This window comes from Ambystoma mexicanum, chromosome 1q (assembly GCF_040938575.1).
Source record: "Ambystoma mexicanum isolate Mex_15411 chromosome 1q, UKY_AmexF1_1, whole genome shotgun sequence".
Classification (NCBI taxonomy): domain Eukaryota; kingdom Metazoa; phylum Chordata; class Amphibia; order Caudata; family Ambystomatidae; genus Ambystoma; species Ambystoma mexicanum.
Window position 1 is genome coordinate 787,148,512 of NC_090922.1, and position 19,937 is coordinate 787,168,448.

Sequence of the window (19,937 nt, forward strand, 5' to 3'; positions counted from 1 at the left end):
ACCCTCGTATATGTCACCATATATACAAACTGCAGGGCCCACACATCGTTTGCCACTTAGCGCCCACAAATCTTAGGGCCTTCCCTCAGTGTGGGGCTGAGTGGGCAGTTTCGCCGTTGGTCATCTCTGTCCTCCTGTAGAGCAGTAGTCATTGCGTCACACACTGGCGCTACCTTGTGACTAAAGGAAGGGTCTGTGGAAAGCTCACTGAAAGGCTAGGACAAAATATGGCAGGTCTCGAGCGGAGATGTGGAGTGCGCGTCTCATTGCAAGCCTCTTACTGACAGGATGCGGTAGATGGCGCCAGAGAGCCTCGCTGGGTGCAGCACACCTCTGCAAGTCCTTGGAGGAGAACAATGGTTTAAGTTTCATCCTGAGCCAGCCCTTCCAAGGAGGGACTCACAGAAGGGGGTATACTTAGTGCTGCCTCCGTCCTCTGCCCCGCAGAGGAAATAAACACGGGGGTACAGTGACACTGAAAGAGACAGCTCTTCAGGAAGTCACACTGGACGAGACTCCGACTTCGTGCCCCTAGACCCCTTTTTTCTAGAAAGTCTTACATTTGAGCTCTGGGGCTGCAGCAGCTTTTTAAACAAGGGCGCAGATGTGCTGTGTGGCCGCGGCGGACACTCTCTGATGCTTGTCCGAGGCTAGCCACTTGTGAGGGCGAGGTGAAACATGCCGCGCTGCCGGCCCTTTGAGGGGCGCGCGCCTCTCTGCCTGCTGCTGCTGCTGCTGGCCGCTGCACCCCGGAGCCCGGCTCAAGATGCCAGCGCCCAGGAAGAACCCGAAGCCCTGATTCCCGAGGGGGCTTCCACCCTCGCCTTCGTCTTTGACGTGACCGGCTCCATGTATGATGACCTGGTGCAGGTTATCGAGGGCGCCTCTAAAATCCTGGAAACGTCCCTCAAAAGACCCAAGAGGCCGCTCTACAACTTTGCCCTGGTTCCCTTCCACGACCCAGGTAAGGAAGCGCCTAGAGGCGGCTCGGTGCGCAGTGCGGCTCACTCAACGTGCGTGCATGGCCGCTGTGTGTGTAAGCAAGGCTACCCGGGGCAGAGCACGAGCATCCCCGAGAGGCAGGCTATGCCGGCATCAAGTAACCGTAATTAGGCAGTTTCATTTAGCGCTTAAATGTTGGGCTTGGCCCGTTTCTAAGCACTTCTTAATTTCGCTAGATCACGGGACTCCGAAAACAGAGGGGCTGAGTGGTTTGGCGGGATTCTACAATTTGGTCAAGTGGGATAACGGTGCCACTGGGTGATGCCCAATTGACGGACAGCGGGCTACTAAAATGCTGTACGGCGTCCCAGAGGGCACATCTAAAAAAGCAAAGGAATGTGCTTTGTAACGGGTTGGGTAGTTCTGGCAACCGAGTGAGCCTCATTCGGGGTACCGTTCCTGTTTTCGCTTTACTTGCCTCATGTTGCTGCCTTCCGCCGGTAAGGAGGCGAAATGAGAAGCACAGGTCACGTGATAGATCTGAAGTACGCGAGATGTATTCATAGTATAGCCACAGCAACAACAAAACACTGCGATGGGGGCAGTGGGGGCGGGGGTCATGTTCGTTTAATCACAGGTGAGTGAATTCCGACACATTCTCATGTTATCCTGTAAACCATGACAGCACACCCATTACGGCGATAACACCCGAGCAGGCTGTAAGGCCCACCCCTGATGCTAATAGTTGGTCATTTATCATGCATCATTTTATACTTAAAAAAACAGCCACCTTTTATAATGCCTTTTGACTCAAACCTCTCAGCGTCGCCCTTCTACTGTAACAATCGAGGCTGCCTATAGCTTAAGTGCACTTCTTCACCATGATTGTTTAGTAATAGTGACTTTGACTATTACAGCACGCAGAAGCTGAAGAAATCTGTCACGAGGCGCTATATAAATCACTAAATAATACTAATTATTATTATTATTGTTATGTCAGCCACTGATTCATTTACAGACGATTTATCCCTGCTAGTAAACACACGTAGGACCTGCCGTTAACTGCCCATAGCGCATTAACCCAACGAGCTATCTTCCACAGTACCACGTTCCCTGTGCCACTATGATGCGCTGTCACTTGCTCCTCCGGGTGATATCATTATCTGGAATAATGCCATGGATTCGAAATAGGATAAGTATATAGACCGGCATGTTGTGCGAGCAGGGAGTATACTCCGGCAAGCTGACCGAAAGTAACCAGTGTGCAGCTATCATAGGGCCGTTCTGGGGGCATCCTTCCGCGTTTGAAGTGTTCAATGCCACCGAGTTGGGGAATAATGCCATCTATTATGTAAGTGCACACGTCTTCAGTCTGGTCAATATTTGCTTCTTAAACACAGCTGTTTCTCAGAGTAAAGGACCACGAGTGGGGAGACTGTGTTGTGTCCATGCAATGATGGCAATCAACCTAATTTCTGGGTTGAGATAGTACTCTGCACCGCGAGTACTGAAACACTGGGTTCCAGGTGCGCGTAAAAAGGCGCACAGGGTCGGAGTGCGTGTGCGCACACGCTCTGCGCCATGTGCACACCTGAGAATTCCAAAGAATTGGTGTTTGCAGCTGGTGTGAGCACCTAAGCACGGGAACGCGCACAATGCCGGGGGTGGCTGCCCATTCTTTGAAAGGGTCTCCAGGCCTCCACGAGCATCAAGCAACCTTGCAAGACCCTCAAAGTTTTAGGTGTAGGGTGTGCTTGCACAAACACTGTCAAGGCAACCACAGCTCTCGCGCTTCCCATTGCCATGCGTGCGAAGGCCATCCAGTCCAGGTTTTGCTTGGAATTCTAGGACTGGTAGTTATCCTAAATTTAAAATGGGAAGAAAAAAACTACCCATGTAAACATTCAAATTGAAAAAAATAGGACTGGGTGGGCTTCTCACTCATGACCACGAGAAACTTGAGTGCTCTGGGCAACTGCTGCAGTCACACGGCTACTGTTTAAAGGCTAACACCCCTGAGTCTCATTCTGAAAAGTTTCTAAGGTCCCCTGAATGGGAGTCTCAGTCAGCGTCTGTACCCTTTCTGTATAGTGGTGCCCAGAGAGTCCCTTTAGCACTTAATACACCTCTAAAAGGCACCCTGGTGGGGTGCATTGAATGTCCTAGGTGGCAGCAATTGAACTGTTGTGTTCTGGATTTCCCCAATAAGAGGCGTTACCATTTATGAGAGGCAATGGGTTTAATCATCCCTAACTTGCTAAATTCAGTACATTATTTACAGAATAATACATCTCTATGAATATCCTTGTATCCATGTAATGTGGAGCACCCCCGACAAGTGTCTGTTGCACAGCTCACCTTTCCTCTGTGCCTTCTTCTCCCGCAAGGCACGCACTCGTCCAGGCATTGTCTCGTAAGATCTCGGCAGGCTCGCCAGTCTCGTGAGACGAGCGCTCCACATACCTCCTTTTCTTGAAATGATTCAGTGGCATCAATCCATCGCAAAGTCACTATACCTTTCTGATCTTCTCCTAATTCTCTGATCCTCCGTACTAAATCTTCCATGTCTACAGTCTGGTCCGCTCTCATGCTGCTGAGCCATGGGGTCACTAGTTTGGATGTTGGACTCCTACCTCCGAACATATGGAACAGCGAGATAGCATTTGGGTGTCTGTCTGTGGGCTGCAACTGCTTCCATATCAGTTTTAAGTGGGTCCACGCCTGATACCACGGCAAGTTGGAGAAACATCTGATCTGCAGTGGAAAGGGTCCGTCTCAGAGTTTCGTAGGAAACTTCATTGGTTGCCAGTCCATCAGCAGATCTGGTTTAAGTGGTTGTATCTTGTTTTTAGATGCATTTGTGGCCTAGCACCACCATACCTTATCTCAAAGATCAAGACCTTTAACCCCACAAGATCATTACAGTCCATGAATCAAGACCTTTTGGTAGTTCCTCCTTCTAAATCTGTTCGCTGCCGGGCCAGAAGGTTCTCAGTGGACGGCTATGGGCCTGGAAGTGTCTTCCGTTGCATCTACGGAAAATTGAATCTTCGGCTTTGTTCAGGAAACAGCTTTAAACAAATGTACTCGAGTAAATTGACATTGAGTAGCTGATATAGTGCTTCATGTATTATTAATCAAATCTGCCCCTAGATGCAGCTTGCCGCTTGGTTCCGTTGCAATACACGCATTATAAATCCCAAATCAAATCAAACCATGTTGAAGGGCTCCCTTTATGAAACCATTTTTCCTCTCAACTAACTCATTCGCTTCCAGATGATACAGTTCTGCTTTAACTTGCTTTATATTATTTTCGAAAAATCTGGCCATCTCTTCCAACATCAGTTGAAATTCCATCATCAGTGATTCGTTCCTTTGGCAATCCTTCTCTGTAGTACAGTGACCTCAATAATTCAATCACTGTCTTTGTGGTAATGTCTGGGATAAATACTGTTTCAATCCATTTCAACAAGTAGTCTACAATCACAATGCCATACCTGCGTTCCACATTTATGGCTTCTAGCAGACCAATACATTCTCCTATTTTTTCCATACTCGATGGGGAATTTCTGTGAGTAGGAGAGGGGCTTGCATTACTTTCAGATGCTTGTTGCTGTTTAAGCATTCCTTGTACGACTCCAACATGTTCTTTATGTAGTGGCATCAGTAGGATTCGCTAATACTTCGTCTTGTCACGTTACTCCTCAGAGGTCCTGAATGAGCCCTATCCAGTATGGCGTTTCTCATTGTTGGCGGTAACACCTTGTCATTTCTGAATACGGAACAATTTTCTTCATATATTTCGTCGCCTACCTCCAGGGACTTTTTTGTCGTTAGGCCAACCATTCCCATTCTTTAACCAATTCACCATTGTGGGTCTGCTCTCAACATTGGTAACGTCTATCTCCCAAAACTGTTTACTCATTGCCAGGCATTCATTGCTCCCTAGGTCTTCCACAGATGCTGCTATACATTCATGATGTAGGAACATCAGATTCTCTCCTCCTAATTCTGGCAGTCTGGACATGTGGTCAATGATGGAGTTCTTCCACCCAGGAATACGTAGTATCTCATAGGTGTACTCCAGTAATTTTGCTGCTATGTGTGCCAACCTTTTAATTGTTGGTATTCATGCCTCCTGGGCTTAGCATGTGTACAAGTGGCTTGTTATTGTCACTAAATCAAAATTTGTTCCCCAAACGGAATCTGGAAATATTCCACCGCCCACGCACAGGTTCGCATTTCCTTTTCAATTGTGGAATAGTTTCTTTCCGCTTCTGATAGTGCTTTTGAAACTAATGACACCACATGTTCACATCACCCATCTTCTCTTTCAGTGATGCTCCAAGGCAATATGCACTGATATTAAATACTTTTAGGCCACAGTATAAGCATAGGCATTCGTTTGATCAGGAGGTGGAAGTGAAAGAAAGACTACTTAGTGCTGGTATAAGGCAGTTGGAGAAACCATTAAAGTGGGAGCAGATTATGAGTATTACAACATGTAAATTATGCTATAAGAACTGGTTATGTTCCCATAAAGCAATTTTGACACAGCAAGACTCTGAGATGCTTTTTGCTATTGCGTCAAAGCGTTCAGCTGATATTTGGAAGTTGATTAAAGGTCTAGTCATGCCGCAATTGGCCCTTCACATCGATCCGGTCTCTGAGGCCACGTGGGTGTATTACTTTGAAAAGACCTTTGCAAAAGGTTTGCAGGAGATCCAATTAATGCCTTCTGCTCAATCTGCAATTTGGAATCGTGACTATGACAACAATAATATCCTAAATTTAACTAAGGAGAGTAATAACACCTGTGTGCCTGGACCGGATGGCCTGTCTAATTTAATTTTGAAAAATTGTCCTGATTTATGGACAGAGTTTCTCTTTTCTCTTTTTAAACAAGTGCTGAAAAATTAAGCGGTTCCTCTGTTTTGTGAAGTTAGCAGTAGTAGTCCCGATGTTTAAGAAAGGCGATCGGACAAAACCTAAAAACTACCATCTGATCTCCCTCTTGGATGCTCCAGGAAAATGTTTCTCCTCCTTTGTTCTATCTAAGTGAAAGAAATGGATGAAAGAGAAGGCGAAATTTGATATTCATCAAGCAGCATTTGTCAAAGGCTCAGGTACAGCACTAAATGGATTTATTATAAACCATCTGAAGAGCAGAGCGCTCTCGGAAGGTACATCAGTCTATGTAGGCTTTATAGACTTTGCCCTTGCTTTTGGCTCAATCAACTGCACTTTATTGTGGTATAAACTGGTGAGTTGGAGCTGCGCATCCTGGTTGGTGGAAATTATGGTTGATCTCTCTAGCTCCATGTCACTGCGAGTGAGACGAAACCCAAGGGGTATGCTAACGGAGGAAATTATGATGTACAAAAGGATTGAAGCAAGGTTGCATTTTACCATCTACATTATTTAATCTCTTGACTCTTGACCTTGGTGAGACCTTGATCAGGGTGAGATAATTTCCTCCAGCTATAGGAGCCATCCGATTCCCTGGGTTCTATAAGCAGATGATCCTTGCCTCTGGTTGGGCACATTGCATCATTACCAAGTGTCTTCTACTGCCACACATATGGCACTTCAATGGTTCTGCCATTTTGTCTCTCTCTTCTCTAGCATCATTTTCTGATCTGTTTGTTTCTCAACCTTTCCGGTACTGGAGCACATGCACTTCACCTCTCTGCATGCTTCTCACCATTTCCTTCCACCTGATTGAAGTCTCTTCCGTGGATCTAGATATGTAGATTGTCTTATCTAGCGTCAACTCCTTCTTCGAGATGTATTTGTCCTGTGGCTTCCTGTTGTTGATATGTACTGTGAGCATGTCACATGTCATATTTTCATTGTTGTCCCCAAATTCACTTAGCCCTGACATTTCTCATACCCGGATGACATAATCATCAATTGGCTTTATCTATATTCCCTTATTTCCTGGTTTGAAACATTATCCTATGTAGGCCTGTGTTCTCTTTGTTGGAGAACCACTTAACTATCCTCCTAATGCCTTCTTTATATACATCGTCATCTTCCTCATCACCCACAGGTTCTGTTTTTAACCCTGCAAATATCCTCTGTCCTTCCACTCCAAACTTGTGAAAAAATTAATGACATTTTAAAAAAAATGTATTGATAGATAACAATAGCAAATTAATTCTCGTAGTAAAAGATACAAATTGTATAGTAAAAATAATTATAATTGTAATTCGGTTTGTCAAAAAATCTGTTCACCCATGTAAACTCCTGCCAATTTGCTATGTGATAATATGTAGATGGGGGACAGGTTAAGTTATATGGAGGCAGAGATGGTTGCAGGGGGTCATCCCTATAGTAAAATGTGGTAAAAAGAATTACGGTGAATTGGAATCCGATGAAATCCTTTCAATGAAATAACAGATCTGTTTTTTTGTTACCCTTTGTTCACTTCCTTCTTTAGATGAATGACCCCTATGTTATTATGTTCATGCGATGCTCGTGCCACCCCAGAGCCACTTTCGAGCACTATATGTATAAAGAGACAAAATAGAAGATCATGTTGCAAAGCAGTGCATTACCAATGATTTGGTCACAGCTAACTGAAACCTACAACTTCCCATCAAAAAGGAAGTGGGTGTTTGCCTTTCTCCAGCATCTATTTGGAAGTTCATGAGGTTTGTGTTAGGATTTGTACCTATGTGGGGAGATTACCATTCACATTAATGTTGCTTACTTGGAAGTCTGGCGCTTAGAGATCCATGAAGATGGCAGCGCTTCTTATTGGACTTTTCATTTTATATACGTATATTTCAGAGAGCGGTGTCATCATTTTATATTTGAAATGTAGGCCACTGCCATTCGCAGTTAGGGCCATCACTTCTTTACTGCCTGTTATGGATTTCGTCAAAATGGCTCGAACACTAAGGAATCCAGTTTAAAGTTCTTACTGCTGTTTTATCTCATGCTAACCACACGGTGCTAGGCTTTTTAAACCGTACAATATTCATTTTGGCATCCCATTCCTCTACCGTTGGTTTACCAACAACTTTCACCTGTATACACAATCCATTCTTCGGCTTGGCCTAACTCGGCTGAGACCTTGCAGCCCAGAGTAAGCATTCTGCAACGTGTCCTGTGACACAAAATATGAAATATCCCCATCTCCCCAGGTTGTCTGAGCACACTCTCAAGTCCCTCACGCATCCAACACTATACCCTGTACTGAATTACAATTCATCCAAATTGCTTTGGAGACACCATACAATACCTATAACACAAAACCTCATACCTTCCTTTCTCACCCCCCCATAACCATGGTTCACCCATTTATCCTACTACAAAACATTGTTCCCCTACTGCACCGCCCCCCTGGTTTTGTAAAATCTTTTTCTCGCTTTCCCATTTTTTGATCTTTTGCCTATTATTCTTTTTCTTCTAGTAGACTATGGTTTGAATTCCCCCAATTTGTGTAGTATAAAGGCATAGTAACATAGCATGACATGACATGACTATGCAAGGGATAGGCAAAACTCTATCATTGGTAGAGATGTCTCAGCAAAACAGTGGCACTTAAAGGAATGTAAAGCCAGGTTGTTTGATGGCTGTCAGAGATGGTTACAGATGGGCTAGATATGCAGGGAATGACCCATACACCCCCTGATGCACAAAGCGGCACGTCATGACCATTGCTTGATGGGGATGCAATGCAATCAAATGGACAGATCAGGTCATGCCGAAAGGAGGAGGTCTTCAAAAATAATGATCGATATAAAATGTTGGCAGCATCTTCTGCAGAACACCTACGAAGATGGCATTGCTTCAGTTGAAGACCTGCTCAAGCTGCAGTTGGCCTCTTCTACCTCTGTCCTCTTGACTTTCCCATTCTGTTCTTTCCTCTCTCTGTTTAGAAGTTCCTGCCGACCCTGATTTTAACATCTGCTTCACGTTCTTCTTGTCTTCAGAAGTTCTCTGTCTTCTGATGACTTATTCGTGTTTTATATTGACTTAGTTCATTTCTTCAAAGTATCAAGTCGTGGAACTGATTTACATTTTTGTTGGCATTATAGACCATAGCATGATATCCTTTGTAAATGGGGCACAATTGGGTCCGTTTTTCTAAAACTGGCAAGACAATTTTACAGGAGAAAATGTGAAACTGACATGGTCATTTTCTGGAAGCATATTATAATGACAATTTATTTACCATTTTGAGGTGGCAATGGTATACCTTGCCAATGCACCTCAAGGAGGCAATTCAAACCTTTAATTACATTGATTGATCGTTTTATTTTCTGAGCTCAGTATAAAAATGAGCATAACAAATTTCATAATTGAGAATATCCCCACGTTACAGTAAGCTGTAACACACTAGAATTCAAAATGGCTGCTGCTAAAAGAAGAGACAACAAAGGCATGCGAGTAGGCATGCACAGGGAAAAGGCTGCCTTGCAACCTAAGGTCTCCCAGGAGAACACAATCGTATAGGAAATTAACTTGGAAATGTGGAAATTGATATAGAAATGTGAAAATTGCCAGGCCAGCACTCTGAGCTGAGCTTTGGCATATATAAGAGCACTACAGTGTATTTTCACCGGACTTCTAAAGAGTTGGATCATTGAGCATCCTATTAATGGCAGCACTCTGAAAATATTTCTGCAATACGGTTGTTAGTTGTAGAGAAATTTAATTCACCCAAATTCAAATTGGAATTACTTCACTTCAACATTTGCCTCAATATCCAATTTTGACTCACCCTCATTTTACATAAAATGGTGGCTCTGATTGTTAAAACCAATTGAGTAATTACAAAACTAATCAGAAAAGAATAAATTACTTCAACGACTGATTTTGAATTTTTTTTTTACAAAAGCTCATTAAATCGAAAACAAGAAATCAATTCTCTATTTACAAATCTCAATTTGTCTGGAAGTTCTACAAAATGTGCTTTGTGCCAAAATAGCAAATTCCAACTTGATTCAATTTTTACAAAAAGAACAGAAAATGTTTCCTGCTCTCAACCTGATTTTATTCATCAGTACTCTGGATTATTAGAGGAACAGCCAGACATACTTCTGGACTTTTCTGGTATGTATGGCAGCAGACTTGCACATAACATCAATTCTGATCTGATTTAATTTTTTGGCAATTAGTCTTGTTATTTATTAGTAGTTTGGGAACCGTGATGTGCAGTATCTATATAAATAAAAATGTAAATGTTTGTTTGTTCAAAACCTTAAATCTTTGAAAGTTCTTCACCGATTTCTTTGAAATTTTGACACAAGGTTTCATTCGAATAGGTCTGTGTTTTTATATACCTACTATACATAGATGTCACACCTGTGACAGGTAAAAACACGCCTTTCCTGAAAAACAGAGCCATCTGTTGGACGTAAAAGCAACACACGCTGGCTCAAATAAGTGCAGAGGAAGCAGCAGATCGACGTGGCATAAAAGCAACACACGCTGGCTCAAATATGTGCCGAGGAAGCAGCAGAGCGATGTGCAGCCAGACTTTAGGATGCACGGTTGCAAGCACGGCGATCATGTTCTGCAGCTTCAGATCTGCTTCGAACGAGAGTGGCTGAGCAGATGAGCGTCAAACACGACTCTGTGCTCAGCAATCACGCAATTATGATCACCTTGCATTCCGGTACAACCCAGATATAGTTTAAGCCGGCATGTTCTCATCGGCACAATGGGCCTCATTAGGACCCAGGCGGTAAGGGGTTTACGCCGGCGTAAACTTCGCCGACCCTTACCGCCTGAGTACGAGGTCCCTTAGCGCTATGGTGAGTTTAACGCCTGCTTTTTGCAGGCGTTAAAATCCATGGCGCTAAGGAACCTTGATGTTAATTACGCCACCGTAATTTACGGTGGCGTAATTAACGCCTTCCCCACTCCCATTATGCCCTATGGGGCAAGAATGGGAATGGGGAAGGGCAAAATGGGGATTGGGGACTTACCGCCCCGCCAAGGTCGGAATGGGGCGGTAAGTCCGCCAACCACCATGGGGGAATTGCACCCTTAGCGCCATGGACCATGGTGCTAATTGCAGCATGGTCCTCCGCCAAGGTCGTAATGAGGGCCAATGACTGAAGTGTGTCCTTATTGGAAGGCTCTGAAATTTGATGGAGAAACGAAAGGAATGTGTTGCACCGCCAGGAAAATTAAACTGCCTCAACTTGGAGAACCGCTGGAGAAATGAAAGGAATGTGTTGCGCCGCTGGGAAAATTAAACTGCCTCAACTTGGAGAACCGCCAGAGCCCTTAAAAACTACCCACAAGCATTGTGAAATTAAACATATTACTAACGTGCACTTTCTTTTTTCTTTCTTTTCCATTTAACCAGACTGAGCCACAGCAAAGCGTGGCCGGGACAGCTAGCATTGAATAAAACAATATTTAAAAAAACTAGTTTAATTGTATATTTGGACATAATATTTAAAAGGTGGACTAGGTAAGGGTTAAAATGGCAAACACGGTCGGAATTGCAGTGACATTCTTTTCCACCAGTTCAGCAGATCAGCTTTCTCCTTATTGCAGAACAGGAAACCAAGAGGGTGCAACGGGGGCAGAGTAAAGCCTAAACAATCTTGGTGCACAGAGGGGCTGGCCAAAGGCCATTGAGCCAATTACTAAAAGTGGCTCAGGGCAAAAAGGTCAGAGGACCAACCATAATGTTTGGTCAGTAGGACTGCCACTCAGCCTTAGCCATCCCTGGGAAGTGAGAGGGGTAGCACAGGGACCCATACTGGCATACACTAATTGGGACATATATGGAGGCTGCAATGATGGACTCACAAAGAGTCAGAACGGTCAGAGTGGCCATTTTCAGACCATCTCATGGTCACCTACAACAAAGGAAACCCAGAAACACAAACTGGATGAGAGCAGGATTAAAAGAAAAAACACTGGAACCATAATGTCTACCACCAAAAAGGAACATTGTGCTACCAATTCTGGCAAAATGGATGTCACCCTGGATGAAGCCAAAACGAAATTATTGCTGCCACCAACCTACTCTCTAAAACCTCTATTTGGTGATAATTCACCCTAGGGTAAAAATGGGAGCCTGGGAGGCAACCCTGGCACTGCGCACCTTAGGGCCTTCCCAAAACCATATACCTTATATAAGGTCAAAAGGGATGTGACGGGGGGCAGGGGCTTCAGGAGAAGTCACGGTGGCCACCAAAAAGAGATTAAACAACCAAATAAATGACAGGAGTATAAAGCAAAAAATTGAGTGGCCTCAAAAAGTGTTGCTAGAGTCCCCACAATTTGAGTTGTGACTTAACAGCAGCCAGAGAGTTTTTTAAGTTTACAAGTGGCATTTGTTGGACATACTTTAAATACTTTGCCCCAAATTTGCCAAACCTTTAACCAACAATCCAACTGCTACCGTCAATAGGGTTAGGTTGATGGGGAAATGCCTCCAATGAGGGAATACCCTTTCCTACGTCAGGGGCTTTCCACCATCATTTGAGTGGTGTTTCTGTGAAATCTTGCATGAACAACACCATAAAAGTGGCTTAAGTGTGAATTAAGAAATCGATGGGAGCCGCAACGAGTCGCAAAATAGTTTTTGGTGGACAAGGCCGAAGCAGTGTCTAGCATGGCCTCAAAATCACAAGTAGCTGTGGAACCTTTAAAAAACATGTCGCTGAAGGAGTGGCCCGACAGTCGCGGTTGGGTTTTCCAAACTGACACGAAAAGAACAACAACCTATTTTCAAAGGTGTTACACTCGATTACCTTAGAACCTTAGATCTAGAAAGGCAAATGGCTACATCCAGCCCCATTTCTTGGCCCGGGCAGAGCGGGCGGTGGCCCGGGGCGCACAGCTAAATAGCTCAGCAGGGAGGCGCAGTAAGGGGCCCACCCAGAAAGCTGCTTCTGAGCTTGCCGGACAAAAGATTAAGCAGCCTGATGTGGCAGTGAGTGCTCCTCTGCGTGTGCGGCTGATTGTTCTGTGCCGACTCGTGGATGACTGCGATGCGTTCGGAATATGCAAACAAAGGAATGCATGTTCCGAACAGTCAGACAGTGCAACCGCGTGAAATGAGAAGGATCTGCCTAGCGGTATAAGGCCCTGAACTTCGGAATGCCTGCCCCGCGAAGTAAGTCTGCGACCAAACCATTTGAAATGTAGGAAAGCCTTGAACAACGCTGTTATTCAGACAGGCCTTCCTTGCCAACAGTACGGCTGTTTCACCAATGGGCAGGCCATCGGACTCATGTTTCTTCCACCTTTGGCTCTCCAGATGTTTTGGATTTCAACTCTCATCAGACCTTGCAAGCATAGTCAATGGTGAGGGATCATGGGAGTTGTAGGCCGAAAATCTGGAGAGCCACAAGTTGCAGACCCCAGATTTAACGAATGCAGGAATATACTGTCTTGCGCAGAATTTTAATACCCTTCATTGCCGTTTTTTGTTTTCTCGGTTTCCCTTGGACCCTCACCATCCCATCTATTCCTCTTCCCATCCCGCTTCTTCCAGAATACATGCAGCGCTTTACAAAACACCGACCAACAACATAAATACAATACATATTAAAATGCAAGACTTCTAGTGCTCGAATGCGTAGAGACATGGGATAAACACCTAGGCGCTATATCTTCCATATGAAGGTGAAAACGATGGGCAAGCGTGCGTTCATTTCACGAACTCCTTTTGCTTCCATTCTGACAATAATTTAATAGTACAGCCAAACACGCCCACGCCATTTCGTGTTTGTGAACTGTGGGATGGGGGAGCAGGCCGCCCTCTGCATGTGATCTCTTTCCTAATAGATGAACAGGAAGCCTCGAGCTTTCCCTCACATAGCCTGCAAAGACAAGCAATTTAGCCATGACCTGCACAGCGAGCCTCCCGCCCCCGAGCACACACACACCCCGAGCACACACACATGCCACACTGTGTGGGAAAGCCCTGTCTTAAGTGGGCTGACCCAGAGACCACTGACTTCAAAGGAAGCAATTTGCAGGAGGCAGTTGCCAAACAAAGGCGTACGTTCAAAGGAGGCTGCTGCAAGTCCCCCATTCAGGACGCTTAGTGCGGGATATTCCCTGCGGATATCCTTGACCGCCGGACGCCATTTTATAATGCAACTAACGTTGGAGATACATCTGAGGTAGTTTTGTGGCCTCGTTATTTCTCATTCACTTCAGTCCCTTTGCTAGGTCCTGGCCACTTGAACAGTCGCGCACAGGCTGCGCATGTTTGTTCCAGCGTTACCCACTTTCACTGCGAGGCCTGGAATGTACTGCGCTGTACTGAGAAACACGGATTGCCTCCTGCGACAGCGTCACGGCGCTCACGTCGTACACGTCATTTCCTGAAAAAGAAACCAGCAGCAGCACCAAAAAACATATGGAACCACAATCTTACAGAGGAACGTGAACAAAATTAACGCAAAGGTGACCAGCACTATTCTTGGGGTGTGGTCGCAGCCCAAAATATGCACTGACAGGCCGCAACACTGACGTATGACTGCAGGCCCGCCACTGTGAAATGTAAAAAAAAAAAAAAAAAGACACCACAAAATACATTTCTTATCCCTGTTTGGGGGCTCGCGGGAGAGAGTCAGAAACGTGCCTCATTTCTGCACATTTAAAAGCACACCCTGTTTGTGGATTCATGATGCGCCTTCAAATGCGCTGAAATGCCCCCCGAGATGCGCAAAGGGGTGAACAAGGGCATCTGAATATGCTCATCTAAGATGCAGATGTCTTTGGGTTGCTCTTTTTTTGGTTGCTCCTTTTTGGCTAGCGCATCTCATCACTTGCGCCGAAGCACGTTTTAAGAATCCAGTCCATTGTCTTTCCAAAGACAAAAGCCACAGACAAACTGATTACTGCTCATTGCAGCCTGACACTGTCCATTGGTTCAAGCAGCCTGTGCTTTTCTTCTTCAATTTGTGGTTTTACTTTTCCTTGATTATTTCTGGATTTAAAGAACCAGCATTCAGATAAATGGAACAGAAAAGTGGCGGCTGATGATTTAAAAAAAAAATGGTGAATGTATAAATATTTCTCACAAATACGCGAGAGACACCCAGCGCAGCAAGAGGGCCCAAGCCAATGAAAGGGAATTCACGGGGGTTCTCCCCCCTGAGAATTGTTTTGGGAATAATGGGTTAAAATGGTGCATTTTCACAGTGGCTGTCCAGCAATATATGCCAGTATTCCCATATAAGAACATACTCATGTTTGATTTGTACATAATGCCAGTATCCTTTTGTAAGAAAAAATGCCCAAAATGGGTTCGCCAAAGTAGGCCAGTTTAGGCATGCAATAAGACTTGCCATGCTTGCCTTACCATTGGTGCCCAGTAAACAATGCCATGCCACAGTAAGAAATCATTGCTATACTGACTGGAACAAAATATGCCAGCCTTGCCACGTAACAGCGCTTATCACATTTGTTCTATCATAAATACCCAGAAATAAATGCCATGCCACAGTACAAAAAAAAATTGTAGCTAGACTGGCTGCAGCAGAATGTGCCAGTCTAGCCAAGTATACTTAGCAAGCTTATTTTATCATAGATATCCAGATGAAAAATGACATGCTATAGTAAGAAAACATGTTCTTGCTGAATGCATGTGCACTGCATGAAGCCAGCAAGAACATGTACCGTGGTATTGCCACGCACCAATGCTCCCTACAAGCTCCAGCCTTCCCATACATGCACAGACACACACACAGACACAGACACACGTTTGTATAACCATTCACACAAGCAGTCACATACCCATGTAGCTTCTCAATCGACACAGCACCCACCAGAAACTTCACTCACGCCAATATACAAATTCTGACAAGCAGTCACGCACCCTTACAGCTGCCTTCAATCATTCAAACTGCACCCACTAGAACACTTCGCTTGCTCAGATACATTCTGCCACTCACGTGCATGCATGGCCACTTTAAAAATAAAATCTCTCTCTCTCACACACACACACACACACACACACGCACACATACACAACATTCCTTGATAACGTTTCCGGGCCGGGCCACAGCAGTGATCTTCTTTCTTCAGCCTGAGCTTTCTCCCTATTCCTGCAGACATTCTCACATTGGAGGAAGATGGTCAGGGATCAGGGGTCAGGACACACCCTTCACCCCGCCTCCTGCCTATTCTTTTATCAGGCAGAGGGCATGGTCAGCATTTCGACAGGTTAAAGGAGGGTTGAAGACATCTACAGGATGTTCCATGTGCCGGATTTTCCAGTGCCCCCAAAGCATCTTGAACAGCGTGACATCACCCGGGGTCTCCCTAATGCCTTTCACACAGCTTTAGATGAGTGACGATATGGGTGTTTTATTCGCCGGCCTTCACCGATGTGAAGTGCTGTGTAGGGCATAAGGCACACCAACAGTCTTTGCATTTGCAAAGAATTAAAATATGTTTAGATTCTTCACAAATGAGAATACTACTTTTGCATTATTATGGAGCGAGTTGTATTCACTCGCTCCATAATGCAAATGCATTTTTGTTTTGTTTCTTGTCTGGGTATCTTGCGGGGACCTGGAGGGTCCCACAAATTAAGGTGGGCACCACCCTAACACCCCCTTTGGGAGACCCCCCACCGAAACAGACCCGGATGAGCCAATCACTCCTCACATGGAACAACCTGAGATATCTGTAAAGGCCAGTTTCAGGTATATTGGCGCAAAGCTGGCAAGTAGCCACAGTTCTTTCACAACACCTTCATCCAGCCCTGGCTTGTAGGCTCATATATATGAACCGATCAACGGAATGGTAAGTGTGAGAATGCTAAGTGAAGTTGATTGAATACACACAGATGGTTGGAAATGTCACATGGGGGCCACACGATAGCTATGTTGGTGGCTGCACTGGTACTTACTGTCTATCATATGTTACGCTGGAGAGGCAGACTCATTTGCTGAACAGATTTCTTTGGCGAGTAATGTGTCCTTCTCCCAATGGACAATAGTGCCCATACGGGTGAGTTACTACAGCATCATACTTTCGTTACATCGCTACATGCACATGTTGAAAAGCGGTGAGTACATTTTTTGTGCATACTTCACCAGTTTATTACATCCAATGTTTAACTGTCACTTGATTACATCCAGTGATTAAATGTGCATCTGATATTTAGGCTAATGCATATATTATATTGCTGATATTTAAGATCTGCCAAGATTGTTGTAAACAGCATACTGTACTCTTCATCCTGCTAGTAAAGGTTTCTGTCCATATTTGGCTGAGTAGGGGAACATGAGTCCTCCAAGTACATAGTTTCATTTCGTCAGAGGTTAAATCATCCTTGCTACTTTAGACAGTAAAAGGAAACTTTATAAGTTACAGTGCCATCCTGTGTGTTGTTGATAGTTGCAAACTGTAAGTACGTGTGGAACTGGGTCAGTAGCCTACCACGCAAGGAATATTTAGTATTGTAGTTGCTCCTGATAATGTGGCGTTAAGCACCCGTTGCAAGGGCTGGAATCGGTGGTAATGGCCCGGCGGGCCACAGTAAAGGCCCGAGCAAAGCAAGAAGTTGATAAATAACGGAATTGGAAATAAACAGCAGGGATTGGCAAAGCAACTAAAATTAAGGATTCTACAACATTGTACATGTAAAAACCTAATAATATTTTTGCGTTCAAAGAAATCTTTTGGGACAATTTGTCTCTTCCAAACAAACTGTTGCTCTCTCTCAAAAGGAAGCTGTCTATACAGAATTTCTGGCGTTGTGAATTTCTGGAGTTGAAAAATAATCTATTCCATATCACTGAGTGGCGCAAGACGTTAACATCCGTTAAGTAGGGAAACAATTATTTTTAGTTTGGTTAACAATGCCTTTGGCCTTGCGAATACTAGGGAGTTCTTTGGGGTTTTACCCGATAAATGGAAGGCCTATATGGAAATGGAAAAATAAAAGTTTTGTTCTAAGTCCAATGGATGCTTTTTCATCAAACCGAAGGAAGCAGTGTAAACAATAAAACCTTTGAAGGCAAAAGGAGCCCCCAGGATGGATAGAACAACCAACGTTTTGAATTATGAGGTGGTTTGGTGGAGTCTATGGGCCTCATTACGAGTTTGGAGGTAGTCATGGTTCTATTAGCTCCATGGCTGCCCTACAAACCGGGCTCCAATACAGGGTTCCTGCAATGAGGACTTACCGGGTCATTCCGACATAGGAGGACCCGGTAATTCCTCCTTGCAGGAACCCATCCCCATTCCCATTTCAGCCCCCATGGGGCTCAATGGGAATGGGGAGGGACGTAATAACGGGCACATTACAAATGGCCTGTTATTAGCTCCCTCTTCCCCTCACGGGACCCGAAAAGGACATCTGGTTTTACCAGACGTCTGTTCCCGGTCCCTCACAGGGAACCTCGTAATAGGCGATCCCGTAATGAAGGGTGCCAGTCCCGTACCGGCACCCTTCATCACGGGAGCGCCACCCTTGTAATGAGGCCCTATATCTGTCGAAATTGTTTTCTGAGGGAGACTGTGAAACTAAACAGTACCCCCATAATCTTGCCTATATTTCAAAACGGGCCTGAAGAATCTCCAAATTCATAGAAGATAATCCTATTGCTAAGTACATCAGACATTGGTCCTCATACTAACCTTACCGGTTTGGAAACGACGATGCCGGTAAGGTTACCGGCACTGTTGTTTCCGGATCGGCAAAGTACAAGTCTGATGGGCGGGTGCCATTGTATCTGTGGTCCCCATTCCCGACTCTATAGTAATGGGGAACAACATATTACCAGTGCCTGTCTTTCCGGCTGCCGGAGGTTGTAATACCCCAGTGTAACCGGCAAGCCAGGCACTGGTAACTGTTTACGGGTCCGGAGGCTACCTGCTGGTTTTACCGGCCCGGTTACTGACAGACCCGTAATGAGGCCCATTGAGTTTGCTAAGGTCTTTCTTGATCCCCTTGCTACATTTGATAACTGGAGTAAAGAAACTCCTACTGAATCAATCTAGGGTCAGAAAAAGTCATTCCGTTCATGATAGTGTGTTTATTTTAACTCAGATAGTAAAGTCAACTGGTAACATAACAAATGGCCCCATACTTTCAGTAGGATTTGACTTGTACTTCTAGGAGTAAAACAGGAATGGGCGTTCCCCCAACCATCTTCAAGGCAACACCCAGGTTAGATTAAAAACAGGGTCGGGCAAATTAACTCAGTGCTCTTAAATCTGACATTGCTTTTGCCCCAGGCCTTTTCAATCTTTTTGGTGTTGAGCCATCTGCACTTAGTGATCAGCAAGCTGTATCCCAGATGAAGAGCAAGATTGCTCAGATCATTCCACTGCACATGCAGATGACGCAATATTTAAATACGCTTTATGCCTCGCGCCAGACCTTTTGCCACGCAGTGCAAAAACAAATGTCCTCTTTTTTATGTTAGCAAAACTAAAACAAAGCAGTTTAGTCACTCGGAAAATAACCATATCGATAGAATAGATGACATTAAGATGGAAGGGTACCGATGTATAAATACCTGGGCATATTTATAACACACCAGCGTTACATTGGGGTGCCCATTCATCTAATCTCTGGGCACGCTTGTGATAATGGAGGCCCTAATAGATTTAGGGGAAAAACATGGAAGGCCTAATTATTCTTTGGCAGTGACCTGTGTGTCCCCACAAAGCCTAAAGAACACGCAAGTCTGGAAGCCAATATATTGAGGCAAGCATTAGGTTTGCCCAGATATACTCTACTAACAGGCCCTATCATCAGTGGCAATAAAGGGTTTTTTATGTTTGTCTGAAAATTGACTAGGCTCTTTTAGTTTATTTGGCATACGAACAGACATTAAAAACAACAATATTTCACAATACATATAAAATGGCAATCTGATGTACATACAGCCATACAATTATGAATTCAACGTATACAATTTGCCAAGATTGCACCTTAAAAGTGCACCAAACACAGCTAATTCAGTGGGTTTCCGTTTGAAAGGGTGGGTCAGAAATACGAATTGCATTGTTGTGGGGTTAAGCTTTAAGTCACCTGT

At 44.6% G+C, this 19,937-nt stretch overlaps 1 protein-coding gene across 2 annotated transcripts in view; it reads left to right on the forward strand.

Moving 5' to 3' along the window:
* The first annotated feature begins 435 nt into the window (after positions 1-435).
* Positions 436-19,937, forward strand: part of HMCN1 (hemicentin 1) — a 1,785,366-nt gene continuing 1,765,864 nt past the window's right edge. The window contains exon 1 of one of the 2 annotated variants that reach the window (XM_069641364.1): positions 436-964. In XM_069641364.1, the coding sequence (XP_069497465.1) occupies positions 679-964 (286 nt within the window). In that variant the 5' untranslated portion in view covers positions 436-678. The remainder of the gene's footprint in view (positions 965-19,937) is intronic. The other variant, XM_069641365.1, reaches the window with a different exon arrangement.